We start from the raw sequence: 25,101 nt of genomic DNA, 5'->3' as shown, positions 1-25,101 counted from the left end.
CTCGAATGACAGCAGGCCAACCACTCTCTGCCGGAGTCATCTGTGTAGACACCAGTGGCTCGCCGTCTGTCCGAAACATGTCATCACAAAAGCCCGCTACAGCTCACCAACGGCTTCGACAACGCGCCCCGTCGCCGCACCAGCACCGCTGCCACTGCCCGCGCCAACGACGCTGGCCCTCACAGCCTCGGCCGCAGCCGTGGCGGCATTCTTGACAGCGGCGACGGCGCTCGCGCTGCTAGCCTTGGCGCTTTCGGCGGCGGCGGCGGCGGCCGTGGACGCGAGGTGTGCGGCGGCTAACGAAGGGTGGTCGCCTGAGAGGTAGTACAGCGCGCGGTCGGCCAAGAAGGAGATGTGTTCGGGGAGGTAGAGCGACGCGGCGATTACGATCATGCTGAGGAAGAGGAAGAGGAACGAGTCTGGGAGTGAAGTGCGTTAGCAAATGGGAATTCGTCCGAGATCAGCTTGTCGGATGAGGGTCCATGTGGTAGCTGGCGCGACGGTAGAAGTGGGGGAAATAGAGGAGTGGAACGAGTAGAGCTGAAGAAACGGTGTATACGAAGCCGAAGCAACAACGTTCGCACACCAAGCCAGCTGGCGAAGCATCGTGTCGGGATCGGAATTGGCAAGGCCAAGCTTGGGAGTAGTGTCACATACTGAAGATGAACTTTTCGGTAGGCGTAAGCATGTACAGCGAAAACGTAACCTCGTACTGGTAGCGCTTGCGCTGCAGCCAGCGCAGCACGGCCGTCGGGAAAAGCATCAGGGCAAGAAGCAGCAGGCTGGCTGAAGCCGCGATGAAGGCGTATGTGAGGGTCGACGTGTAGTAGTAGACGGTTTCGCTGAGCACGCTGTCGTCGCCCGGCATATGGTATTTGTGTGGATCAGGAAGGGCGGATTGGACGTGCAGAGGGCTGCACTGCCGTGGTTGTGAGATTGATGTTGTCGAGTCCGAGGCGAGTGGTTTTGAGAGGTCGGCGGATTACTTCGGACGGCGCGGAGCGGACGCGCGGCCGGATGGAAGCGGAGAGGGAGGATTCGTCGGACTGATCTTGCTGGCCGCTACGAGAACACGTCGAGAAGAAAGCAATACGTGGGGATGCGCGGAGAGGGCTGGAGAGTTGGTTGCTTGAGAGATGTGGAGAGCGGTCTAGCGGTGGGTTGTGCGTGCAGTGCAGTTTGGAAAAAGGAGCGAATGAAATGCGGCGCGCCTGGTCCCTGCCGAGACCCTGCGATCCGTGGCTCGTGCGCGTGCGTCTCCCGGAGCTGGACCTGGACTGGTGGCGGTTCCAGTCTGCTTCTCGCGTCGACATCTGCACTGCACTGCTAAGACAACGAGCAGCATGGCATTGTTCTTCGCGCGACACGCCCGCCATGTGATGCGAAGTAATCTGTCTCTCCAGGCGTCGACAAGAGCCTGGTCTGCTGCTGCAGTACTGTGCGGCAAGCCGCTGCCGCCTCGCATCCAGATCAGTGAGGACGACATTGAAGAAAGATTCCTCAAAGGCTCAGGGCCGGGAGGTCAAAAAATTGTAGGACAGGAGTCTAAGATGTTGCAGGGCTTTATTGACCATGCCTACAGAACAAAACATCTTCGGCCGTACAGCTGAAGCATCTTCCCACGGGCATGGTCGTCAAATTCCAGGGCACACGATCTCGCGAGCAAAACCGCAAGACGGCGCGCAAGATGCTGTCTGAGAGACTAGAAGAGATGGAATTGGGAGATGAGAGCCGGACGGCCATCAAACGCGCCGAGGCATCGAAGAAGAAGGCGAGCAAGACGAAAAAGTCACGGCGCAAGTACCGCGCTCTGGACGAGGCCAAGAAGGCGGCGGCTGAGGCGGGTGAGGAGCATGATGGCGCCGAGAAGAAGCAGGATGACGTGCGGGATGATGCCAAGGGGAACGACACGGGCAAGTCGTGACGAGCCTCGAGATACTGAATGGAGTCCACGAATGCTTCCCGCCAGCTGCTACACGCGATATTCGCTCGGGCAGTGATTGGTACAGCAGGCCTATTATCAAACTCGGGATATCGACTGGATGAGCCCAAAGGCACACAAGGATCGGCCCGGGGTCTCAGCCAGGCCACACTCGAGATGCTGTGTCGGACAATGCTTGGTGGTGGTCAAACAGGTTCATCCATGGCATCATGGGCAATCTTGGCAAAAGAAATTTGGATTCTCATCAGCCTTTCCGTCCAGAAAAACCAAAGAGATTGCCTCTGGCTTTTTGGAGGTGGGGTTCAAGTAATCCGGGGAGACGGGCCAGCAGGGTGTCATTCTTTGGGGCAATGCACGTCAAGTTGCAGCGTGGCCGCTGTCGGCTTTTGCCATCAAAATGGTAGATCAGATAGGGCTAATCACATGGGACCATGGCACAGTGTCACTGCGGCGAGGGCGGTGGGACGGGTAAACATGGCGGATTTTGATTGTTTACTCGACGGCAGCAGGGCGGGGCAACAGGGCGGATCAATTGTCTTGGGGATTGACTTGGGCAGCTTCAAGCGCGTCACGGCATGGATGGTCCCCGTTGTGAGTATGCTTCTTACCATTTGACGTTAGCCCGACGGGTTGGGCGTGGAAAAATGGCCGGCATGTTTGGTGCAGATGTAGGAGCCGAAAATGTCAAGTGTCAGCTTCTCGAATGTGAAACGGCAGCAACAGCGAGCTGCAGGGCAGCAGCATGACCGGTCAAAGCAAGGACTTGAGATAGATGCGTGGCAAAGAAGGAATGTAGAAGGAAGAGCACCGGTTGCGGAGAGGCGCGTACAGTTCCCCAGTTTTGGCCAGGTCGGGGTGGCGCCAGTCTTCTCGAATCGCAAAAAGTTATCAGATGGTCAAATCCCTTCGCCCGCCACCTCCTGCCGCCGCAGTGAGGACTTTTTTCGGGCTCTTGCGGTCGATCCTTGGCAAAAGCATCAAAGTGGCGGGCGCACGCACGGAGGAGCCTCGCAAAACTGATTCCTGCAATCGCGTGAAGGTAAGGAGACGAACAGGCGCAGGTGGGGGCTCGGTGGTCCAAAGTGTTGAAGGCCCCAACAAAGTTCAAACGAAGCATCCGTTATTGCCCTGCAGCCGACTGATTGTCGCCGTGCGTGATGCCGTCGGCATCTTTTCCCTACGCCAATGGCCTATCGTGCTAGCGTCCTGTAGTGTTTCTCTGCTAATGCGCGCCGCCGTGCCCTGCGCCAAAGGATGGATGGAAAAAATGCACCAGCCCAGCTCCAGCGGACGCGGACAGCCAAGCGGCCAGCGGACAGCGGAGCGGCAGCCAACACATGTGCCACGCTGGAGTACCCCACGGCCTTGTCGTCAGTCTGTGTGTCTGCCCGTGTGTAGCGCTATGGCGGTCTGCTGCAGCCACTGTCGACGCTCCGATATCACATTTTGAGACGGTGTGGAGCGCCAACCATCTGACAGTGCGTCGGCGGCGGCGACGGTGAGAGCTGGGGATTTGGAGAACAAGCAGCTGAGCTCAGAATCAAAGAGGCGCAGGCTGTCGTAAGGACGTAAGAAGGTCAGGCTGGCGTGGAATTGTCCCCGGTCTGGTCAGGTCGGTAGTCCTGCCAGTGGTGGCGGCCTTTTGACGCTGCGGCTCGTTCGCGGTTTCGGTGCCGGGGGTGCTCAGGCAGTGGACCCCTGACCGAGAACGCGCCTCGGCTGCCCTGCGCGACCCGGTGTCTGTCTGTCCTTCTCAGCACCCACGGTTCACCAATTTTACTCATGGACAGGCCAGAACCGAACTAGGTCCAGATATTATCCCTCCGTCCGCCCTCTCCTCCTCTTAGCTTCTTCCTCAGAGTTGCTCGTCCCTCCTTCAAAAACCTATCCGTCTCTCTTCAATTCCTCCCTCTCAACAACACCATCTACCTCGAGCCCAACAAACTTTCTGCCGCAACCCCACCGCCCTCTGCTCTGCTGCCACCCCTCCTCAGAGCACTCCTCTCTCCCCTCGAGTTTTTGTCTTTTCCCGAAAAAAAAAAGAGAAAAATTCCTCTCGCCATGGCCACCACCACGGCGGTGCCTCAGAACCCTGTTCTGAAGCGCAACATCACCAGCTCAACCACCTCGTCTTCGGTGCCCTCCGTGGCTGCTTCTCCCAGCGAGTCGCCCGCCCAATCGCCCTCTTCCACCTCGCTGTCCTCGCTGGGCTCCGTCGACGAAGTCAAGAACTCGCGCGGAAAATTGCTCGACACGTACGGCAACGAATTCGAGATTCCCGACTACACCATCAAGCAAATCCACGAAGCCATTCCCAAGCACTGCTTTGAGCGTTCTGCCATTCGCTCGCTTGGCTACGTTGCCCGGGATTTCGCTGTTCTTGCTTCCGTCTTTTACATCACCTACAACTACAACACTCCCGAATATGTTCCTTCGACCGCTCTTCGCGCTGTTTGGTGGGCCGTGTACTCGGTCGTCCAGGGTCTGTTTGGTACCGGTGTCTGGGTTCTTGCCCACGAGTGCGGCCATCAAGCCTTTTCTCCCTCCAAGATTTTGAACGACACGGTTGGCTGGATCTGCCACTCGCTTCTGCTGGTCCCTTACTTTTCCTGGAAAATCTCCCACGGCAAGCATCACAAGGCGACCGGCCACCTTACTCGGGACATGGTTTTCATTCCGAAAACTCGCGAGGAATACGCCTCTCGCATTGGCCGCTTCGTCCACGAGCTGCACGAATTAACCGAGGAGACTCCGATTGCGACCGCCATTCACATGTTCAGCCAGCAGCTCGGCGGCTGGCTGATGTACCTGACGACCAATGTCACTGGCCACAACCAGCACGAGCGTCAGCGTGAGGGCAGGGGCAAGGGCAAGAAGAATGGCTTCTGGACTGGTGTCAACCACTTCAACCCCTCGAGCCCCCTGTACGAGGCCAAGGATGAGAAGCTCATTCTCCTGAGTGACTTGGGTCTCGCCATTACCGGTGGTATCCTCTACTACGTCGGCTCGAACTTCGGCTGGACCAACCTCTTGCTCTGGTACATTCTGCCCTATCTCTGGGTTAACCACTGGCTGGGTAAGCATTCCAAGTGTCGAATCTGACGGGCAAAAGCTAACCTGAATAGTTGCCATCACCTTCCTTCAGCACACCGACCCCTCCCTTCCCCACTACGAGCCTCACACCTGGAACTTCACCCGTGGTGCCGCCGCAACCATTGACCGCGAGTTTGGCTTCGTTGGCAAGCACATTCTCCACGACATCATCGAGACCCACGTCCTGCACCACTACATTTCGACGATTCCGTTTTACAATGCCCGCGAGGCCAGCGACGCCATCAAGCCCGTCATGGGCAAGCACTACCGCTCCGACACCAAGGATGGCATGCTGGGCTTCTTCAAGGCCATGTGGAAGAGCGCTCGTTGGTGCCAGTGGGTCGAGCCTAGCGAAGGTGCTCAGGGCGAGGGCAAGGGTGTTCTCTTCTTCCGCAACAGGAACGGTCTCGGTGTCGCCCCGGCCAAGATTCCCGCTCCATCGGAGAAGAAGGGCAACGGCGTCGTCATCGGCAGCGAAAGCGATGTTGACGCATAAGCGCCGATGATGCTGCGCAACATGGCTGATCTCATGGATAACGTTTTTCTTTTTGTCGCCGGGATAGTCTCCGAAAAATCTCTTTGCCGTCAACGAGTAGACCAAGGCGTCTGCGTACGGGGTTCTTCTCGACAAGAAATCGATGTTGAGGAGAAGGACTGAGGTGTCCTGTCCTACCCCGCCGCCGCCGCCGCCGGCTCTTTCGGTTGCGTCCAGGCTCGCTCGCTCAGACACCACCTACACCCCGGACACTTGGACCTCCTGACCTCACCTCATCCTCCCCTCACCGCCTTCGTTCCTTTTGTTGCACCGTTCTTTGCCACCATTACCACGTGTTTGGCCAAGTTGGACCTCTTTAAACACGCTACCAACACCCCACGAAACTCCTCTTCCTGTCAACATCCAATCGTTTTCTTGTTGGACACGCTCAGATTGTGGGCGAGGGACGGAATCGCAACACCAAAAAAGAAAAGGAAATAGTGGATATAGGACATGGGTACCGAGACGCATTTTAGACATAGAGAGAGCAGACTCGCACGCTTCGAGCTGCTGGTTGTTTATTTGGATATGCTTTTGTTTTCTCAATTGCAAAGGTAGACGAGTTTGCGTGAAAAGGGCACGCATGCACCAAGAACGCCAGTAAGGTGGAAAGAGAGAGTAGCCAGCTGGGCTCAATTCGAATGCTTCTTTGCAGTCAAGTTTTCCATTGGGAATTTCTTTACCCTTAGTGACCACAAGGCAAATGACACTATGCATATGTACATGCAATAGACTTGTTCGATGTGAACATCTAGTGTCATCATTACCCAGCGTTCAACCTGAACAAGATCAACACTTACCCAGCGTCTTCCCAGGTAGACACTTTTCCCTTTCCATTCGTCGTCGCCTTCGTGTCTTTCCTCCAACTTAACCATCCATCAGCCACTACATTTGATCCCCCACCAACTCTCCTACAGGAGCACTCATGTGGTATCTCGCAGCAATGACAGCAGGAAGAGGAGTAGGTAGCAGCCTCGGCACCCAGGCAAGCAAAAAATGGCGATGGATACGTCCGTACGCGTACCCTTTACAAGCACGACATACAGCGCTACCGGCTACCACGTTGCCTCCTCCCACTTGGGAAGCACTTGGGCCAGCTAATTTAGGTGCAGACGGATTGCCCGCGAGCCAGCCAGCCAACTGACCAACCACAACCCAAGGAATACAGAAGTGCTGATGCATGCGCAATTCGAATTGGCCTAGGTGGACGGTTTGACAACATGACGTGCAGCGTGCATTCTACCTACATACCACTGCCTCCTCTCGCTCATAGCGCCGCCCACCTACTTGCCTGGCTGCACAATGTCCTCATACCTGCCCCGCCCCATTCCTCCCTCGTACGCCTACCAAGCCTCGCACCAAGAGATGATGGGTTGTAGGTTCCGTCCAACATACCTACCGCAAGCGGTTAGAGCATCCGTGCTCACACAGGCACCTGATGCCTCTTTTCGTCATCCGTCGCCCATCGCGCCTTGCTCCTTTGGGATGTGCTGCATTCCTGGATCCCTCCACTCCACTCAGTACCCCGCTTGCCCGTACCCGCGTGCCTGGATGGAACTACTGCAGAATACTAGGTGGACTACATGCCCATGATGGGTGCGCCTGTTCGTTGCCACTGCCGCTGCCGCTGTCACTGCCACTGCCGAGGCCAGCGCGGGCATGTCCTTAATTGGAGTAGGTGGATGGGGTTGGCGAGTTGCGTGTATCACGCGGGATGGTCAGGTCAGACAGGTTCTACAGTAGCGGAGATGGAAGCGAGCGAGGAGAAGGAGTGCGGCGGGGAGGAGAGCAAGAGGAGGAGGCAGGAGAAGTCAATTGACCGTGGGAAATTGGTCATTTTGCACATTCTCAATTGCTTTCTCTGAAGCCTAAGTGATGCTTCATCTCACCCCGCCGATATCATTGCTGTTTAGTAGATATCAAAGTGTAGTCGCTGCAGAAGCCAGCAAATGTTCCATCCAACCCGTCTTAGCCCGTGTCTCCAGTACGCCGTTTCCTTCTTTTCCATTTATCACCCTCCATCTATCCGTGTATTCCCCAGAGAGAGAGAGTCAAGGAAAAGTCAAGGAAATGGAGTGCGGCGTCTCAATGAGCATCGACGGGCATTTCGGCATCTTCGGCATCATCTTCGGCATCGTCTTCTCGTTCCTTTCTTCGGCATCCAACTTTTTTTCAACTTCTTTTTTTCTGCATTGAGAGAGTGGAGCTGCAACCCTGTGGACCCTCCCAAATCCTGCTTTTCAAAGACCCTTGCTGCAATTCAAGCCATTGACCGGTGTCCGCCGCGCGGAAGAGGTGCAAATGCTGAACCAGACAAACGCCTAAAATATGCTCGTTTTTACCATGTAGACTTTTGTTTTTGTTTTGGATTCGCTTGAGAGGAGACGATCAATTGGCTCTCCTCTTGCCTAGTTCTCGCCCCAGTTGAGGTTGAAGCGGCCCTCGGCAACCTTGTACTCCCTCAGGCACTGAATGACCTCCTCAGAGTCCAGTGCCTCGACCAGGATGCCGGCGTTGGTGGGCGCAATGAAGCCGCTGCTCACGGCGTTCTTGACCCATGTAATGAGACCGTCCCAGTAGCCGTCGACGTTGAAGATTACGATGCCCTTGTTGTGGATGCCGAGCTGGTTCCAGGTGGTGACTTCCATGAGCTCCTACAATCGTGTCAGTCACGGTCCTATTGCGCTCCCAATTGTTGTCGTTCGGGAAATAATTACCTCGAGGGTGCCGTAGCCGCCGCTGAGGGCAACGAAGCCGCCGCCCGGGCCGCCGCGCAGCACCTCTTGTGCCATCATTTGCTTGCGAGTGTGCATGTCCTTGACAACGGTCGTGCGGCCGTACAACTGCTCGTTGATAACATTACGCGGGCCCGAGGCCGACGGCGGGAGGCCATTGTCAAGCGCTTCCTGTTCCGCCTGCTTGGTTGCCTCCTCGTAGTTCTGCTCAAGCTTGACCAAGGCGGCTGGGATGATTCCATGCACGGCGGATGGTCCTGACAGTGATACCAGCGTGCGCGCCACTTCACCCATCAAGCCAACTGTGCCGCCACCGTACACGAGCCGCATGTTGTTCTTGTGTAGCTGATGGGCGAGTGCGCGGGCCGCAGCCATGTGCTTGGGGGAGCTTCCGCCAGAGGCGCCGCAGAAGACGCATACGACGGGGCGCGGATCTGTCGGGGTGTTTGTGACTGACGAAGCAGCCGGGGCGCTGGACATGGCGGCGGAGAAGGTCATGATGGGCGAATTGGAGGAGAACAAGTGGCGGCGCCTTGGGGAGGTAAAGCACCAGAGTATCGAGGGACGGAGGCGGATCGTGATGAATGTCGAGTCAGCGGTTCGCGGGTGAATACGGTGCACCTTCTTCAGGCGGGACGAAGCTGAGGACAGCAAACGAACGGCGGCAGCTCCATGTTCTTATATACGAAAGCCAAGTAGAAGGGGCAAGTCAGTTGATCGGTTGACGTGCGCAAGCTTGCTGCGGTGGCAGGTGGCTCTCATTCTATCGCCTCTTGGTTGCATCGTCGCGGATCCGTCCCGCCGTCCGACGCTGGCCGGTCCCGCCGCCTCCGCTCGTCCACATCAATTGCCCAGGGAAAGTCGTATAAAATATTACTGTGAGAGGAGAATTGGCGGATCATGTTAATTTTTGGCAGCTCGTAGGAAATCAGCATTAAATCCCAGCCGCTTGTATTCTCTTTAAAGATACACAAGCAGAAAAAGTGAAGTGATTGTCTGTGCCACGACTGACCTGTGTACCAAGCCTCGGTCCCGCCTCCGCTCGTGGCTGAGGTCCAGCTGTGCCTCCAGCCTGGTACCTTGGCCTCTTCTTCTTCCTCCACCTTGCTCGACAACCTCGACAATCTCGTGAGCTTCCCCGAGACGACAAGGCATATCCTCCACCATGCCTGAACAACGGCGCGAGGAAGGCGGCCAGAGCGTGTGCATCCCCCAATCCAAAAGCCCCGACTGCTCTAACGGACGTCTCAGTTCCTGCGCACCGCCGCTCAAAGCGTCGGCATATTTCTGCTGATGCAGTTTGCGGCCAAACAAATCTTCGGCATCGGTTCAGGATCGTCAGATCAAGGCGCAACCGTCCCCGGATCCAGTGTTGCAATCCCAGACTTCAAGTCGAGGCCCGCCGGTCTCAACCCAGACGCCCAGTACAGCGCTATTCCCAATGCCATTGCCCCCATATGGCAGCCGGGCACGCCGCTCGACATTAATATCTATGTGTCACCATCCATGGTCATGCCGTTGCTCAAGAACATGCCCAAGGAGTCGCTGGTTGTAGATGAAAAGGCCTTTGGATATGGTGATTGGCAAGACCAGCGCGAGATTGATACAATGATCCAAGTGCCAAAGGAGGCTCAGGATGGCGGTCCTATCTGGGCGCACTTTTTCATTGCGCAGGCTGGCAAGCAAATGGACCCCACCGCGTCCAACTACGACTCATCCGTGGCGTACAACTTTGCGCGCCCACTGACCCAGCAGCTGCCCAAGCGCAAGCAAAAGAAGACGAGGAATCTGCTGTCGGACAAGGACGATGTGGAAGAGGAGCCCGAACCTGAGGCTCAGGGCATGCAGGTGGCCAATTACTACCACCCGAACTTCACCATGTCTTTCGTCCCTGACGCGGGTGTGCAAAGGTTTCCCTCGCTCCACCCGGGACTGCGTCAATTCTTCCAGCTTGAAGCTAGCGGTGCCAGGGATGCGACAGGCCAGAACGGCTGGTACTATCCCGTACTTTTTGTGAACACGTTTTGGCAGCTCAAGGACCACATGATGGAGCTCAACTCGACCGTCAAGGAGGTCCCGCTGCGCATCACGCTGAACCAGCAATCCTTTTGGAAGTTCAGCATCATTGCCAGCATCGACACCAATGTCAAATCAAACGGCATGAATGCTGCTGCTAACCCAGGACAAAAGACGTTGAGCGGGGATGGCGCTGAATTCGAAGAATTCAAGCGCATCCTCCTCGACAGCAATGTGTACCTGCTGGCAACGACTGGTGTCGTGTCTGTCCTTCACATGATTTTCGAAATGCTTGCCTTCAAGAACGACGTCTCCCACTGGCGCAACAAGAAGGACAACGTGGGCACCTCTGTCCGCACCATCATTGCCAACGTCTTCATGCAGTCCGTCATCTTCCTCTACCTCATGGACAACAACGAGAACACCTCATGGATGATTTTGTTTGGACAGGGAACAGGCATTCTCATCGAAGCCTGGAAGATCACCAAAACTGCTGACATTCGTATTCGGCCGGCTCCTGGTTCTCTTTTCCCTTACAAAATTTCCCTTGAAGACAAGCACCAGCTGTCCGAAACGGAAAAGGAGACTCAGGAGTACGACCGAATCGCTTTCAAATATCTCTACATGATCGCAGTGCCCCTGCTGCTCGCGTACGCCGGCTATTCGCTCATCTACGAGACGCACAAGTCGTGGTACAGCTTCATCATCGCCACGCTGGTAGGCAGTGTGTACGCGTACGGCTTCCTGATGATGGTGCCGTCGCTGTACATCAACTACCGCCTCAAGAGCGTCGCGCACATGCCACGCAAGGCCATGACCTACAAGTTCCTCAACACCTTCATCGACGACCTGTTCGCGTTCACCATCAAGATGCCCACTCTTCATCGTCTGGCCACGTTGCGCGACGACATCATCTTCTTTGTCTACTTGTACCAGTTGTGGATCTACCGCGTCGACTACTCACGTGTCAACGAGTTTGGTCAGGGCGGCGAGGAGGAGCCTGAGGAGAAGAAGGACGCCCCTTTGTTGACTGAAGGCGAAAAGGTTGAGAAGGAGAGCGAGGCCAAGACGACTGGCGCAGCGAAAGAGGGAAAGGCGAAAAAGAGGAAATGAGCACTTGCGAGTGCCAATGGCTATCACGATGTTGGGTTGGTTGAAGGGAAAGCTGGTGGAGTTCCAAGATGACGTCATTTCTCAAGGTCTTCAGTGGTAGCAGTTGCGCGGTGAGGCCACAGAATTGAGTCAGTTGATGTTGATACCGGACTACATGCAGGGGCATCTGCCTGATGTTTGTTTTGGGCCCGATCATTCTCGCATCGTCCTCCAGCCTGCCGAGAACTATGGCTCACTACCTGCACGTGCGTGCCTACTTCACCGTACATGTATTTAGTCTTCTTATCGACCACCCTTCATCTTCCGTCTACAACCTCACTTGATCCTCAATCTTCTGGACTTCATCCACAACCAATTCTTGATTCTTGTCAACAACTATACCCAATCCAATCTTGACAATGGCCGCCTCGGTTGCTACTATCTCGCCCATCAACGTGGCCCTTCCCCACAACCACCAGGAGGACGTCGACACAACCACGACGACGATTCTCTCTCCCGACCTCCCGATTGACTTCATCCAAGATCCTACCGTCAAGGCCCCTTTCGAAGCCATTCAGCGTCTCTTCGACCACCTGCGCTCCCACCCCTCCGATGTTGACGCTATCAACTCCGCCTACCCCAAGCGCGGGATTCTGAAGACAGCCGCCGTCTTGAACCCCAAGTCAGACCAGAAATTCACTTTTGACTTGTCACCACACCGCGTCGACTGTCTTCCGGGCGAGGCGCAACAGCGCCTTTCCGAAATCATCACCTTCTTCGAGGCCGCAGCTTCCGCCTACGTGGAAGACTTGCTCTCCGCGTGCTCCAACCTCGCCGGACCGGGAGTCGACATGGCCAAGGCGCACACCAACCGCAACTGGAACTTCCGTCTCTGCGACTACGCTACTGAGAACATTGCCAATCCCGAGAGCGACAACGGCTGCGGTGCCCACACGGACTACGGTACCTTTACAATCATCTTCCAGGACGGTACACCTGGTCTGGAGATCGAGGATCCCTCCGCTCCAACGGGATAGTCTCTTGTCCCTGGCGACGCAACGATTGTGCTGGCGGGCTGGTGTGCCGCCATTCTGAGTGGCGGGCGGATTCGCGCCGCGAGACATCGCGTGCGCCGTGTGCCTGGTGTTCGCAGGCTGAGTGCCGTCTTGTTCGTGGCGCCAGATCTGGACGTCAAGTTGACACCGCTTCCTGGCGTTAAGCCGGTGCGGCCGTTTACCGAACGCATTTCGAGCGGAGAGGAGGACGTGGCTTGGTTCAAGGAGGTCATGGGCAAGCGCTGGCGTCACAGAGAGGGCAATGAGGACATTCCCGAGGGCGAGCTCACTGGCTCGCAGGATGACGACATCAACAAGCTTGTCTGGGCTTGAGCTTGGAATCAATGGATGGGCAAGCGTGAATTGGACTGTTTGCATGCTCGTGGCAAAAAACGACAAGTTCGGCGGTCAGGCTGCCGTCGTAGAGATGCGGGGACATTCTATGCACATTCGGAGATTGATACAATACCCCAAAGAGTGCCGATATGGAGTTGTGGGGTAAACTTATGTCTCATGAATTGGTACCCTGGATCTACTGAATTGAATCTATATCATGAGCTTTCTCAATAGTGTCCAGGGTTCCGTGAAGAAATCATGCCTTAAATTCTGCGCTGAATACAAGGTGTCGAAGAAGCGCGGCAACGACATCCTAGCGGAACATCACTACGGCGTTCCCCACGCACCTTTCGCACATCCACCATTTCACCGCACCCAAGCTCCACCTCATCCTCGATCTTCAACTCCTCGTACTACAGCTCGCCCACCATGCGCCTCTCATCACGGAGCAGCAGAAGCAGCTCCTCATTCCGCAATGTGACTGCCACAGCCTTCGTTGCAGCGCTCCTGTCCTCCTCCGCCGTCGTATCCGCCGCCAACATCACCGTCAACATCGGCAGCACCGCACACGTCGCACTCCCCTCAGTCCTCGGTGCCTCTACCCACGCAACACTACACTCATCCGGTCCCGCATTGTCGGCGCCGCTGCGCCGCGACAACACGTTTGCGTTCGATGATGTGGCGCCTGGGAGCTATCTGCTCAGCGTACACTGCCGCGACTATGCGTTTGAGAATTTGAGGGTAGATGTTGGCAAGGAGAAGGGCGAGCAAGGAAAGGAGGAGGAGGTTGTTCGCGCATGGCAGACGTTCCGCGGCAACGAGTGGGACAATCGCGGCGAGAAGCGTGGAGAGGCCCGCGGTGGTAAGGCGAATGTGGACGTGCGCCTGCTTGGTAGCAAGGAATATTACATTCAGAGAGCTGGCTGTGAGTTCTCTCCGAGCTCTTTTTTTGAAGTGAAGAGGTGGAGGCGTCGCCGGTTGATTGGTTGCTAATCGAACATGTCGCAGTCTCGCCCATCTCGTTCCTCAAGAACCCTATGATTCTCATGGGTCTCTTCTCCTTGGGTCTGATTGTCGGCATGCCGTATTTGATGGACAACAGTAAGTGCAGCCAAACCTCATAATCCTTCCCTATCACTCGCACCAACTTCTTCCACCACACCTCTCTTCTTTTCTACTATCCCATTACCAACCCAAATCCAAATGAAACTAACATGCTCGCAGTGGACGAAGAAACCCGCGCCGAATTCGAAGAGATGCAGAAGAAGAGCCCGCTCGCATCCGCCGGCAACCCCGCCGCACAGCTGCAGAACTTCGACCTGGCTTCTTTCCTGGCCGGCAAGACGAATCAAGAACAAGAAACTCCTAAACAGGGTGCAGGAGAGAGAAGCGGCGGCGGTGGTGGTGCGCGGAGAAGGGGTTGATGATTGCGATGATTTGGTGGTGGCACATGGGACCAAATCGGAGCCTATGTTGCCAGCTGCTGCGGCATGAGGTGATGAAGTGGGATGCTGTGCTACAAGTGCATAACGCCGTATGGTCGAGTCAATGATATTGGATTGGGCTGGACCGAGGATGATGATGTGCAGCAAAAATGAAGAGTGGGCAAAATCACTCATCCCGTACAAACACAACCTCCAACAGCACTTCTGCTCTTGCTTGCCTCGTCCGCAACCGTGATTGGCTGAAAGATTAAGCGGAGGGACGGCACTGCGTTACTCGAGGACCCCCTGGATTAAGACTCCTGATATGAATACGGCAACCACATTTTCCCTCTCCGAAATGTGTCATCACAAGAGTTGACCGTGGCAGCAGGAAGAACGCTCGCTATGGGAATAAAGCGCACCTCTTCTTGTTCTATTTAGAAAGAAGAGGAACGCGTCTTCCGTTCTAAGCTGTCCGTGGAATTGGGGCTCGGTAAGTCGACTACCTGTCATCTGGCTTTTGCACTTCTGGGTCTTTTGGTGATGAAGGGAAGAGAGGTATGTCATATGCACAAGAGCACATAGATTGCTAACACTTCTCCTTTCGTGGGTATAAACCAAAACCAATCCAGTCCAATCTCCCGGGGCATCAGATCCAATCATCCATCAATCGTACAACCCCGTCTCATTCTCCTAGTCAAACCATGAAAAATCCAAAGGCACAAATCAAAGACACCGTGTAAAACCCACACGCCAGCGTATCAACATCGTCCAGAAAGGCAGCCGGATGGCTCTCGGCTTAAGAATGAGCGTGCACCTCGGTGGTGCCGCTGCGGTGCCAGGTGGCGAGGTGCCTGCTGCACTTTCCGCAGCGGTGCTCGATGTTCTTGGTGCCTTTGACCAAGTACGCAAAGCAGCCAAGGCAGCTGAGGCAGCAGACGCCAAGGGCCCAGGCGCTGTGATAGCCAGTCAGAATTTCGTCTTTAACCCTCAACACAGTATATATGTATATTGGAGAACGGCAAAAAGGCCAACTTACTGCGTCGTGTTGCCGGTCTTGAACGTGGTGGTCGTCAACGCGCGTGTACCGCAGGCAGGGCAATCGACGGGAGCAGCTGAGCGTTGCAGGCTGGCCAGCGGAGTCGCGTTGCGGTACTGCGAATCGCCACCAATGGGCTGCTGTCCGACAAAGGTGCTGGCTGGGTTCGGGATGGCGTAGCCTGGCTGCGCGTAGCCTTGCTGGGCGTAGGTTTGGTGGTCTGGCTGGATCTGGGACATGGGCATAGGCGACTGATACTGCTGACCCGTGTGATCAGGCGTCATCATACCCGGAGCTGTGGCAAAGAATAGCGTTAGCTGGTCGTTGATCCGAAATAAAAAGATGTCCTATCGGTAGTGGAGCGGGTAGACTGCGGACGAACACCGTGAGGATTCTGATGGATCGGTCTTGCTGTAGGTAGGAGGCTCCATCGTGCTGGGCCTTTCGCCAGATTTGACGTCCATTGTGGTAGTTGTGTGGTGTTGAGTTGTCAAGACACGTCGTTGTAAGACCTTAAGTCAAATCACGTGGAAGACGGGTAAATGTACCACACTGGGACTGCCTTGGACAGCTGTGTCTTTTTCCAACTCGACGGTAGTGTGGAGAAGCTCCAGAAATATGGTCTTGCTGCCAAGGGTGTGCTCAAATAAAGAAACGGAGGGCTGAGGTCTTTGTACACCCGGGCGATTGCTGACAGGGAAAGACAGAAGATGACCTACCACCGTAATTGGCGTGCTTCTCCATGTTCTCGTGTTGATTGACGTAATGCTAGGCAGAAGTCTTGTCAGAGGCGTGAGCCTGCGGTTGGAATTGTCGAAAATGTGGGGAAACGGAGAGAGCTGATGGGTTGGTCGTATGCAGGAACCTGGAGCCTGGAGCAGGACAAAGACACTTTATGTAGCTACTCGGCCTAGTCCCTAGTCCAGGGTCCACAGGTAGAAAAAGGAATGCATATTTTCGTCTCTTAATTTTCTATGTGGGCGTTTGCATGCGGCGGCCCTCTGCAAATCTCAGGGTCGTCAAAGGCTGATTGGAGAATCCACCTTGCCCAGTTGGTGCACAGGCTGCGCCATGCTTGGTACCGGCGCCTGTCAGCAGCTCGTGCCAGCCACAAAGCGTACTGATTTGAACCATCTATACTCGTAGGAGTATGGCTCATGGCCAAGTTCCACAAGGGATCAGCACTCGTGAAGTGTGAAAGGGAATTCAGCCCCAGTGGGGGCGAGTGGCTTTCATGGGGTCCTTTTTGGAGCCATCACATCTTGTTCGGTAGAGATTTCTGCTGCGCCATGATCATGGAAATCTCTTGGGGGCCAGTGAACTGGAGCAAGTAAAAGTCGAGACGAATTCGTGGCTCAACATGGTCCAGGCCGAAGACACAACAACACGTCATGTCACGGAGTCGCCGTGCGCTTCGATATGAGTACTGACGGCATGACGTTTAGTGGGCCATGGAGTGCCTCTATCCCAACTCCCTACTCTTCAATTCAGCTTCAGCGCGGCGCTCGAGGTGCGTTGTGGCTGATGCGATGAGACTGTCGGCAAGTCACAGCTGTGGTTTTGGGCAAGCGGGCTTGAGGTCTGATTCGAGATAGTTTGGCTTGGCTCGCGACAATGAGAAGAGCTGAATCGTGAGAGTAGTCGGATGTGTTGAGTGCATCGCATATTGAAACATGAAGAATTGACAACGCGGAATTCAGGGTCGTCGTCTTCACAAGCTTCGGCTCGCCGAAATGACGAGCGGTGGACCTGGGCTGAGCGGGCGGAGCCGAGGCTCGTGCGGAATTGGAAACATCAATCCACCATTCCACTCGGACCTCCCGTTCTCCATGCTGACCCACTCACTCTATGGCTGTGATGCCATGCCTCCATCTCGACCATGAGCTCAGTCGCATCGTCCTCGTCCTCTGGCAAGCCTGACAAGGTCGATCCCGTCCTACGAAATGCCCTCCGCTACACCCTCAGCGCGAGAGAGTACCGGCTTCTCCACCAGTACTTGATCTCACGCGCTCCCGCTGCGCGCAAAAAGGCCCCTTCACCGCGTCGCTTTGAGGCCATTGCGAAGGGCACAGACGACTTCAATGCCGCCGCCATTCGCGCGTCTGTCCGCCTTGGACTTTCCACTTTCGCTGTCCTTAGACTATGGGAGTCGATAAAGTCGAGGTTCCTCTCAAGAGTTCATCCAAGACCGTAGGATTTCTTTGGACATCGTCATATCATTCGCTAAAGTTGGAACAGGAAGTCAACAGTGCCATTTTGGAAGTCTTCCAATCTGCGCCTTTCGAGTTCGCTCGCGCTGATTCTCTTCTTCCATCGCATCCTCTTCCGATTCTTCACTCGCCTGCGCGACACTATCCTGGATGACAATGCGAAACCCTTCAGACGGCGCAACCCTCGCGTCACTCGGGTCTTGACCGCAAGACTTGCGCCGGCTATCGGTGCCAGTCTCTCGGGCTTTTTCCTCGGCATGTGCCCAGCAGACCAGCTGCGCGTCACTATCGCCATTTACGTCTTCACTAGGTCTTTGGAATTCGCATACAATGGATTGGAGGATAGAGGGTGGTTCAACAACACTCCATGGTGGTTTGGATCATGGTTGATATTTCCGGCAACTTGTGGCCAGCTGCTCCATGCATTTGTCTTTGACAGGGACTGCTTTCCAGAGGCCTATGGACGCTTCATCCTGAAGCAATCGCCGCAATACATTCAGCCTCGACCTCATGGCTATAGGGGCGCACTCCCTTGGCCAGACACATTTACAATTGTTGACAGCATCGGAGAAACTGCGCGTCTCCGCTGGCCGTGAGTTCTCCGCTTCCCATTCTCGGGTGGTTGCTAACAGTTGCAGTGCCTTTACGTCTCCGATCCTCTTCACAAACAAGCAAACCCTCCCTCGATCACTGACAGCTATCGCTCCCATAACCTCGCCGGCGCACCCCGCGATAAAGTCCCTCTCCTGCGCGCTCCTCCACCCTCATGACCCCTCTTGCGCCCGCACCTACATAACCTACTTCATCACGGCCTTCCCCGCTGTGGCGCGCTTCTTCGCCGTCATCTTCACGGTCTTCAGCCTGCCGCGCTACAAGTCGTTCGTCAACGCGCCCTTCGCCACACTTCACAAGCTCGCCGCCAATGTGCTGCGCATGGCGCTGTTTGTGACAGGCGCTATTGGCTCCTCATGGGCTAGCATCTGCCTTTTCCAAGCCTGGCTGCCGGGACGTCTGCTGCCACAGGGTCGCTTCGTCCTTGGTGGCGCGCTGGGCGGACTGTGGGCCTTCTTGGAGCGCAAGAACGGCCGCGGCACCTTCCTCTACTCACTGCGCCTCAGCATCGACAGCTTCTGGAAAGTCGGCGTCAAGCACAAGTGGTGGCGCGGCGTGCGAAACGGCGACGTGCTGCTGTTTGTCGCCAGTCTGGCGCTCGTCAACGCCGTGTATGAGCGCGATCCGAAAGCCGTCACGGGCGGTGTCGTGAGGAAGGGGCTGGGCATGCTCAGGGGAGAAGGATGGGTGGATCGTGCGGCGTTGAGGGAGAGGAGCCTGAGGCGTGCGGCGGAGAAGGCGGCCGAGAGGGAGCGAGAGCTTTTGGAGGAAAGGGAGCAGAAGGCTGTTGGTGTTCCGCAGGTCGCTGTGGAGAACGTGGATGATTAGGCACGGTGGCCAAACATTAGCATTGAGGGCGGTAGATAATAAGAGGAGCTCGGGCACGCATGTACAGGAGGACAGATGTATGGATAAACGTGAACATGATGCCGCGTGAACAAATCCGATCCCTTTTCTCAAACACATTGAAACAATAACATGATGAAAGAGAACTTTTGAGGGTCCATCAAGGGACAACTTTTCACGGCCATGGCCATTCAAAACCGCACTCGCATATAGGAGGGAAGAATACTTTATTCTCACAGTCTGCCACCACACGCCTGCAGCTACAAGCTTGCCCACAAGCCGCCACAGCAATCTCGCCTGGCTACATCGCCTCGACAAATAATCAACCAGCCGCCTGCCCATCACGAGTATCCCTCAGCCACATCATTATCAGCAGCAGAAGCAGCTTTCTTGTCCGCGTCGCCATGAGCATCTTTCTCGGCGACAGCTTTCCCATCACCATTAGACTCCGCATCTGCCTCCATCTTCTTCCTCTCATCGTCCTCCTTCGCCATCTCATCAATCCCCCTGACCCAGTTTGGCGGACTACCGTCCAGGATAGGGCTCAGAGCTCCAACAAAAGAAATCTGCTGGTTGCGAGGGATGGGGACAGGAATGGCAATCGGGCCCGTCGTCAAGCCCGGCGCAGTCGAGCCCGCCTGCTGGTCGCCGACTTGAACGGCAGCGGCGTGCTTCCTGCGGATGCGGTCCTTGGCCAAGACGATGCTGTCGCGATGGGCAGCGTTGATCAGATCGCCATGGTCAGGAGGGGCTGGGAGGAACGGGTACCGTTCCTGTTGCAGACGGAGAATCTGTCGTTGTTGGCGTGACGTGCCGACGTTTGGTGTTTCGCAATAGGGGTTGTAGGAGTGGGTGGGAGGGGCAGGGCCCAAGTCGTTCGTGTCTGCCCACAGAGAGGACAGTCCGGAGAAGCTGCGCGATTGTGGTTTCAGACGGTCACCGGATTCGACTGGCTTGTTCGGGCGCGGCGAATAGTAGCCAGTTGGGATTATGAGCTCTGGTTCGTAAGTATCGTGGAGGGCCGTGTAAGGCGTGTGTGCAGCAAATGTATTAACAAACTCGCCGGGGTCGGACTCAGAGGATCGTCTTGAACCAGGGGACGCAGAGCCGTGGAAAGATCTAGGTGTGGTGTCGACGCTGGTCTGACGGGATGCCAGCTTTGAGGGCAATGCGCTGTTTGGCGGGGCCATCGTTGGGGGTCCCGAAACGTCTTCTTCAAAGTCGAATGTGGGCACCTCTGGGTCTTGATACACCTCCACATAGGACCTGAAGTGTGGATGGCTACGTGTACGGTCCAGAGCGGTAGCCTCGCGCGCTGCATAACACCACTCTTCGAGCTTCGTGTTGACGCGCATGAGACCTGGAGGTGATGAATGGTAGGATTCACGCCGTGATTCAGGCATGATAGGGCGAGAAAGATTAGGATCTGAATTGGAGCGAGGTCGAGAAGACGCATCGTCTGCATCTGCCGCTTGGGAGGAGGAATGGTCGTCCCAAACGATTTCGTAGGTGCCATGTCCTGACTCGACAACATGCTTGGCTGACAGAGGAGTGCTGGAGGAAGATGCCTTATCCTCGCTGCTACGCGATGGAGAGACGGTGACGGCTTGTACATCCGCCTTTGTTGTAGCCACATCGGCACAGGCGCTCTTCATCGAACGTCGCGAGCCGCTGCTTGAAGACGGAGCAATGCTCGCTGTGGGCGACGAAGACGCGTTGACGTACAGACTGTCCATTCTGTGCCTGTGACCATCGGATAGGAGCTGTAAAGATGGTTGACGTTTGTGAAGCCGAAGTCTAGGTCCTGAAATTACAGTGTTTGCGTTGCTTCTCATGCTCAATTCGCCGGAGCTCGCGCGGTGGAATATTACAGGATAATCAGGGGCCGAGAATCGGGAACGGTTACTTTGATCTGAGGGTTCCAAAATGGGAAGAGAGGCCTCCGCTTGAGAACCAGACTTTGGCTTCATGTGACGACCGGCACGTCGAAGAAGTCTCTCTGCACCCGTTTGGTGATGGCCCAAAGGTCTCGTCAGCCAAAGAAGCTTTGGAGCGACCGTGGAAGAAGTACGCCTTTTGAGGGGCATGGCATGAACTCTGTGAACGTTGACTGTGGTCTCCGCTGGTGTCCGCAGAGGTTCTCTCTCGGGAGCTGCCCGATTTTTGGCTCTTTCAATGAAGTGACCCAATCTCTTCATCCGACGCTCGCGCGTAACTGGATCTGAGGATGCCGAATTGTGCCTGATGGGCCATTTCATGGACGTCTCCACATCTTCTTCGCCCGGCACACGGCTGCTTCCCCTGCGCCCGTCTCCGTCCGATGTGCTTCTGGTGAGGGCCCGTTCGTCTCGATCAAGTGTTGTTTGCAGTGGATCGGTGTCGCTGGCTGTGGCAGGTGTTGATAGGTCAATATTCTCCTAGACTGACCGTTCCTGAAACGGATTCGCCTTTTCAGAAGCCATGAATGAGGACCGAGGCGCCGCGCGGTACTAGAACTGATCCCGTTCCTGTCAAAGGGCCAGCAAACGTGAGCTGAATCAAAGAGTGGACAGTCTATCGACCGGCGATAGCGCGACAGGAACAGATGGACACGAATGATACGTTAGTTAGGTCATGAGGAGGAGGGGGAAAGGTGGAGAATCAAGGCGGAACCCAGGAAATGGACATAGGTATACAGGTCGAACAGCGGAAAGGGCATCCGCGAGCAGTCGTAACTGCCGTGTGGAGCTTAGAGCTCTTTCTCAAGGCGCCTTTTCGTCGCTGCTTCTGAAGCAAAAGTTTTAATAAAGCATTCCGTGAATTTCTTCGGCGTCCCTCCATTTTGCAGTGCCTCTTCCGGCATTCGAAGGTTGGGCACTTTGATGTCTTGAACATGCTGCCTGTCAGCCTCTGATGGACATGGAGACTCCCAGAGACCATTGATTCCAAACTCTTACGAATGTGACTCAATGGATCGAGTTTCTCCTCTTCCCCTGTCCCACATTGTCTGATCGTGAGAAGATGTCGTGGTTGCACCAGCGGAGTCCACAGTTTTCTCCGCATGGTTGGAAGCTCGGACCACGCTAACCATCGTCGCAGCAAGCTGGCCTCCACAGCTTCCTCTCCAGCCCAAGCATCCCCGACTCTCTTCCAACCACTTCTGTGACGCCCCAAGATGAGGAGCACATCTCTCGAAGCTCTTCTGCTCCTCGGAACTGCCATTGCCCCCACAGTCCGGGCGGCCGAGGGCGGCTCCAGGCCACGCGGTGTCGGTCCCGAGTGTAAGTAAACAGATGGGAGCTTCAGCTTACCTTCCCCTCCTGCGTCCCGCATCCAGCCTTTGGCATCTCTCCATGGACATATCAGGGGCTAAAATGTCTATTTCCAGTTGCCAAATACTACAAGGACCCTGCTCAATTTGCCTGCATCTCCCACCCAAGCATCGTGCTTCCCGTCTCCCGCCTTAACGACGATTACTGCGACTGCCCCGACGGCAGCGACGAGCCCGGTACTAGCGCTTGTGCCTATCTCTCACCTCTGTCACCTCGTACCGCGGGTGGCGTTGCTCTGTCCGCCGAGCCCTCTTCCGCCGACCCAAATACTACGCTTCCTGGATTCTACTGCAAGAACAAGGGACACATCCCAAGCTACGTCCCTTTCATCTCCGTCAACGATGGTGTGTGTGATTACGAGCTTTGCTGTGATGGTAGCGATGAATGGGAGGGCGTCGGTGGGGTCACTTGCCCAGACCGGTGCAAGGAAATTGGAGCGGAGTGGAGGAAGCATGACGAAGCTCGGCAAAAGTCATTGAATGCAGCGCGGAACAAAAGAAAGGAGTTGGTGGCCGAGGCTGCAAGGATGAAGAAGGAGGTCGAGGATCGGTTGCAGACGCTCGGAACTGAGCTCGAGGGCCACAAGATCAAGGCCGCGAACATGGAGAAGGAATTGCAAGAAGTCGAGGCGCAGGAGAAGGCCAGAATTGCGAAGGGAGGCAAGAAGGGCGGAAAATTTGCAGTATTGGCTGGGCTGGCAAAGCAGAGGGTTGACGAGCTGAGAGAGGCCCTGGTTCGTGTTAGAGGCGAGAGGGACGCCAGTCGGGAGAAGGTCAAGGAGCTGGAGGCCATTCTGTCACGCTTCTCGGAAGAGTACAACCCCAACTTCAACGACGAAGGAGTGAAGAGGGCAGTGAACTCTTGGTTGGATTATGCCGCCTCCAAGACTGCCGAGGAGAACGCTGCGCAGGACCGTGACCTTGATGAATTCCTCAAGCCTGAAATTGAGGGTCTCAACTGGGACGACTTTGATGGCAACGCCGAAAGCGACGTCGATGTCCGTGAGTCTCGTCCTTCCCCCTAATTGGATTCGATCTGACCCTTCCAGTCTACTCCATCACGGCCTACCTGCCTGCCCCAGTCCGTGACTTTGTCGACTCGCAGCTGCGCTCCCTGCGCGCGTTCCTGATCGACAATGGAGTGCTTCCGGGTGAGGACGCAGACGGCAGCTCTGTTGAGACCAAGGCCGTCCAGGAAGCTCGCGACCGTCTTCACGCGGCCGAGAAGGACCGCGACAACGGCCAAAAGGAGATTGAAAAGCACAATGACGACCTGTCGACCGACTACGGTCCGGACGGCGTGTTCCGCGCGCTCAAGTCACGCTGCGTATCGGTCGACAGCGGCGAGTACACGTACGAGCACTGCTTCCTGACCAAGACGACGCAAAAGCCCAAGAAGGGCGGCGCGCACGTCAACATGGGCAACTTTGCGGGCTTCAGCACCGTGACCGTCGACGAAGAGGTCGGCCCCGATGGCCGCGGTCTCGGCGCCGGCGAGCGCTTGGCCATCAAGTACGAGAACGGCCAGCACTGCTGGAACGGTCCCAACCGCATGACAACTGTCATCCTCGGCTGTGCTGAGAATGACGAGATTTGGAAGGTCCGCGAGGAAGAGAAGTGCGTGTACCGCATGGAGGTGGGCACGCCGGCCGTCTGTGGTCCTGCGGCTGTGGCGGCGAAGGATGATGGCAAGAAGGACGAGTTGTAAGGGGCAGGTTGAGGACATCGGAAGAGCAGAAGTTTGGGCGCGGAACCAGACGGTGATTATGAGCAATCGTTGTTGCTCGAGTACAATTGTTGATGTGGATTGAGCGTACTAGCCACGTTGATGGCGAACATTTAAAAGACTGACACGAGACAAGACGAGAAGATCATATGAAAGCCCATGAGCTATCTAGCTGATTTAGAGAGGCCGACGTCAACGCACGCACTCTGGCGCTTCAGTTTTTCATTCATTCGAGTTTCTCGTCCATTCTGGACCTGTCGGGCGTTGTTGTTGGCAAAGAGGAGGAAATACGAAGGAGGAGTTGAAAAATCTAACATGGCAATCCATTGCGTCCGTCCCTGACTTGGGTGTAACGGGAAAGGCTCGAAGATTAAAAAAACAACGACACACAATGCTGCTACATACAGTACCTCCAGAAAAACCCGAACATCTTGAACTCTGGTGTTTTATATCATCGGGTTCCGAACATATATTCCCAAACCGAGTGGCATCATCCATGATCCATGCAAAAAGGAAAGGAGGTTCAATGACGTCACATCATCAACCACCTATCCCGTCCCATGCCTTTCTATCCCCCGTCCAAACACCCGACACTATCAAGAACACCCACCATTTAGGCTCGACGAGATCCGAGCACCGCAGTGGCGGCGGCGGCGGCGGGCGATTGCGACGACGGGTCAACGGCGCGGAGTTTGAGGTTGTTTCCGACCTTGCATGTGTGTTTTGCGTTTCAGGGTCTGCGGTTTTAATGTTTTGATGGTGGCGTTCAGCAAAAGTTTTAGGGTTTGGGGTAGGGTTTCAGGGTTGCGGGTTGGTGGCGGTTTGGCGGCAAAGACCGCAGCTACCTACTGCACTGGCTGGGCGGGGCTGGGCGCGGAGGATGGCGAGGTGATGGTGAGGGAGAGGTATTTATGTTTAGATGGAGTGGATGGTGTTGGCTTTTGTCGCTCTTATAGGTGGACGTGCCAGAGTGAGCTCGGCGCAAGAGCGGGACTAGAAGAAGATGTGGGCAGATATGTTGGCTGTGATTCTTGAGGAGGAGCACCAGACGGACATGTTGGAGTGAAATCGGCTGCACGTGTCTCTCAAGGCTTGCGTGCGATGCTGAAGAGAGAAACTTCTGTCGTCGT

General features: G+C 55.7%; 16 protein-coding genes across 16 annotated transcripts; 10 read left to right on the top strand and 6 right to left on the bottom strand.

Annotated features, from left to right (window-relative positions):
- Positions 1–96: 96 nt before the first annotated feature.
- BKA78DRAFT_349019 (uncharacterized protein) lies at positions 97–868 on the bottom strand (the record flags this gene model as incomplete). Its single annotated transcript, XM_066890737.1, has 2 exons — positions 97–419; positions 658–868. 2 exons carry the CDS (start codon positions 866–868, stop codon positions 97–99), a joined length of 534 nt encoding a protein of 177 aa, XP_066749727.1.
- A 511-nt stretch (positions 869–1,379) lies between these two features.
- On the top strand, positions 1,380–1,924 carry BKA78DRAFT_244079 (RF-1 domain-containing protein; the record flags this gene model as incomplete). The annotated part of the gene is made up of 2 exons (XM_066884000.1): positions 1,380–1,532; positions 1,583–1,924. 2 exons carry the CDS (start codon positions 1,380–1,382, stop codon positions 1,922–1,924), a joined length of 495 nt encoding a protein of 164 aa, XP_066749726.1.
- On the top strand, positions 1,559–2,695 carry BKA78DRAFT_18278 (uncharacterized protein). The gene has a single exon (XM_066883447.1). The coding sequence runs from the start codon at positions 1,943–1,945 to the stop codon at positions 2,555–2,557; it is 615 nt and encodes a 204-aa protein (XP_066749725.1). The 5' UTR covers positions 1,559–1,942; the 3' UTR covers positions 2,558–2,695.
- Positions 2,696–3,455, top strand: BKA78DRAFT_18277 (uncharacterized protein). The gene has a single exon (XM_066883445.1). It carries the CDS (start codon positions 2,835–2,837, stop codon positions 3,390–3,392), a length of 558 nt encoding a protein of 185 aa, XP_066749724.1. The 5' UTR covers positions 2,696–2,834; the 3' UTR covers positions 3,393–3,455.
- A 548-nt stretch (positions 3,456–4,003) lies between these two features.
- Positions 4,004–5,531, top strand: BKA78DRAFT_329438 (fatty acid desaturase-domain-containing protein; the record flags this gene model as incomplete). The annotated part of the gene is made up of 2 exons (XM_066889666.1): positions 4,004–5,018; positions 5,068–5,531. The coding sequence occupies 2 exons, from the start codon at positions 4,004–4,006 to the stop codon at positions 5,529–5,531; spliced, it is 1,479 nt and encodes a 492-aa protein (XP_066749723.1).
- Positions 5,532–5,665: 134 nt separating this feature from the next.
- Positions 5,666–6,437, bottom strand: BKA78DRAFT_18271 (uncharacterized protein). Its single transcript, XM_066883444.1, has one exon. The coding sequence runs from the start codon at positions 6,285–6,287 to the stop codon at positions 5,799–5,801; it is 489 nt and encodes a 162-aa protein (XP_066749722.1). The 5' UTR covers positions 6,288–6,437; the 3' UTR covers positions 5,666–5,798.
- Positions 6,438–7,051: 614 nt separating this feature from the next.
- Positions 7,052–8,003, top strand: BKA78DRAFT_18233 (uncharacterized protein). Its single transcript, XM_066883436.1, has 2 exons — positions 7,052–7,351; positions 7,461–8,003. Exons 1-2 carry the CDS (start codon positions 7,154–7,156, stop codon positions 7,764–7,766), a joined length of 504 nt encoding a protein of 167 aa, XP_066749721.1. The 5' UTR covers positions 7,052–7,153; the 3' UTR covers positions 7,767–8,003.
- BKA78DRAFT_244560 (uncharacterized protein) lies at positions 7,979–8,785 on the bottom strand (the record flags this gene model as incomplete). The annotated part of the gene is made up of 2 exons (XM_066884043.1): positions 7,979–8,224; positions 8,288–8,785. The coding sequence occupies 2 exons, from the start codon at positions 8,783–8,785 to the stop codon at positions 7,979–7,981; spliced, it is 744 nt and encodes a 247-aa protein (XP_066749720.1).
- Positions 8,786–9,378: 593 nt separating this feature from the next.
- Positions 9,379–11,779, top strand: BKA78DRAFT_18151 (cleft lip and palate transmembrane protein 1-domain-containing protein). The gene is made up of 2 exons (XM_066883414.1): positions 9,379–9,506; positions 9,557–11,779. Exons 1-2 carry the CDS (start codon positions 9,471–9,473, stop codon positions 11,432–11,434), a joined length of 1,914 nt encoding a protein of 637 aa, XP_066749719.1. The 5' UTR covers positions 9,379–9,470; the 3' UTR covers positions 11,435–11,779.
- A 53-nt stretch (positions 11,780–11,832) lies between these two features.
- On the top strand, positions 11,833–12,801 carry BKA78DRAFT_349014 (uncharacterized protein; the record flags this gene model as incomplete). The annotated part of the gene is made up of 2 exons (XM_066890736.1): positions 11,833–12,403; positions 12,596–12,801. 2 exons carry the CDS (start codon positions 11,833–11,835, stop codon positions 12,799–12,801), a joined length of 777 nt encoding a protein of 258 aa, XP_066749718.1.
- Positions 12,802–13,039: 238 nt separating this feature from the next.
- On the top strand, positions 13,040–14,051 carry BKA78DRAFT_303312 (uncharacterized protein). The gene has a single exon (XM_066887526.1). The coding sequence runs from the start codon at positions 13,234–13,236 to the stop codon at positions 13,795–13,797; it is 564 nt and encodes a 187-aa protein (XP_066749717.1). The 5' UTR covers positions 13,040–13,233; the 3' UTR covers positions 13,798–14,051.
- BKA78DRAFT_18192 (uncharacterized protein) lies at positions 13,843–14,725 on the bottom strand. The gene has a single exon (XM_066883429.1). It carries the CDS (start codon positions 14,421–14,423, stop codon positions 13,923–13,925), a length of 501 nt encoding a protein of 166 aa, XP_066749716.1. The 5' UTR covers positions 14,424–14,725; the 3' UTR covers positions 13,843–13,922.
- A 302-nt stretch (positions 14,726–15,027) lies between these two features.
- BKA78DRAFT_349012 (LITAF-like zinc ribbon domain-containing protein) lies at positions 15,028–15,731 on the bottom strand (the record flags this gene model as incomplete). Its single annotated transcript, XM_066890735.1, has 3 exons — positions 15,028–15,184; positions 15,268–15,562; positions 15,650–15,731. 3 exons carry the CDS (start codon positions 15,729–15,731, stop codon positions 15,028–15,030), a joined length of 534 nt encoding a protein of 177 aa, XP_066749715.1.
- Positions 15,732–16,959: 1,228 nt separating this feature from the next.
- BKA78DRAFT_261283 (uncharacterized protein) lies at positions 16,960–19,047 on the top strand. Its single transcript, XM_066885424.1, has 3 exons — positions 16,960–17,457; positions 17,506–18,069; positions 18,116–19,047. The coding sequence occupies exons 1-3, from the start codon at positions 17,147–17,149 to the stop codon at positions 18,915–18,917; spliced, it is 1,677 nt and encodes a 558-aa protein (XP_066749714.1). The 5' UTR covers positions 16,960–17,146; the 3' UTR covers positions 18,918–19,047.
- A 128-nt stretch (positions 19,048–19,175) lies between these two features.
- On the bottom strand, positions 19,176–21,205 carry BKA78DRAFT_359537 (uncharacterized protein). The gene has a single exon (XM_066892382.1). The coding sequence runs from the start codon at positions 21,191–21,193 to the stop codon at positions 19,277–19,279; it is 1,917 nt and encodes a 638-aa protein (XP_066749713.1). The 5' UTR covers positions 21,194–21,205; the 3' UTR covers positions 19,176–19,276.
- Positions 21,206–22,089: 884 nt separating this feature from the next.
- On the top strand, positions 22,090–23,953 carry BKA78DRAFT_244144 (glucosidase 2 subunit beta precursor; the record flags this gene model as incomplete). Its single annotated transcript, XM_066884006.1, has 3 exons — positions 22,090–22,195; positions 22,303–23,247; positions 23,295–23,953. 3 exons carry the CDS (start codon positions 22,090–22,092, stop codon positions 23,951–23,953), a joined length of 1,710 nt encoding a protein of 569 aa, XP_066749712.1.
- Positions 23,954–25,101: the final 1,148 nt, after the last annotated feature.

Source organism: Phyllosticta capitalensis (genome assembly GCF_038381095.1).
Source record: "Phyllosticta capitalensis strain CBS 128856 chromosome Unknown BKA78scaffold_1, whole genome shotgun sequence".
Classification (NCBI taxonomy): domain Eukaryota; kingdom Fungi; phylum Ascomycota; class Dothideomycetes; order Botryosphaeriales; family Phyllostictaceae; genus Phyllosticta; species Phyllosticta capitalensis.
The sequence above is the reverse complement of the archived record's forward strand: the minus strand, read 5'-3'. Positions and strand labels throughout refer to the sequence as shown.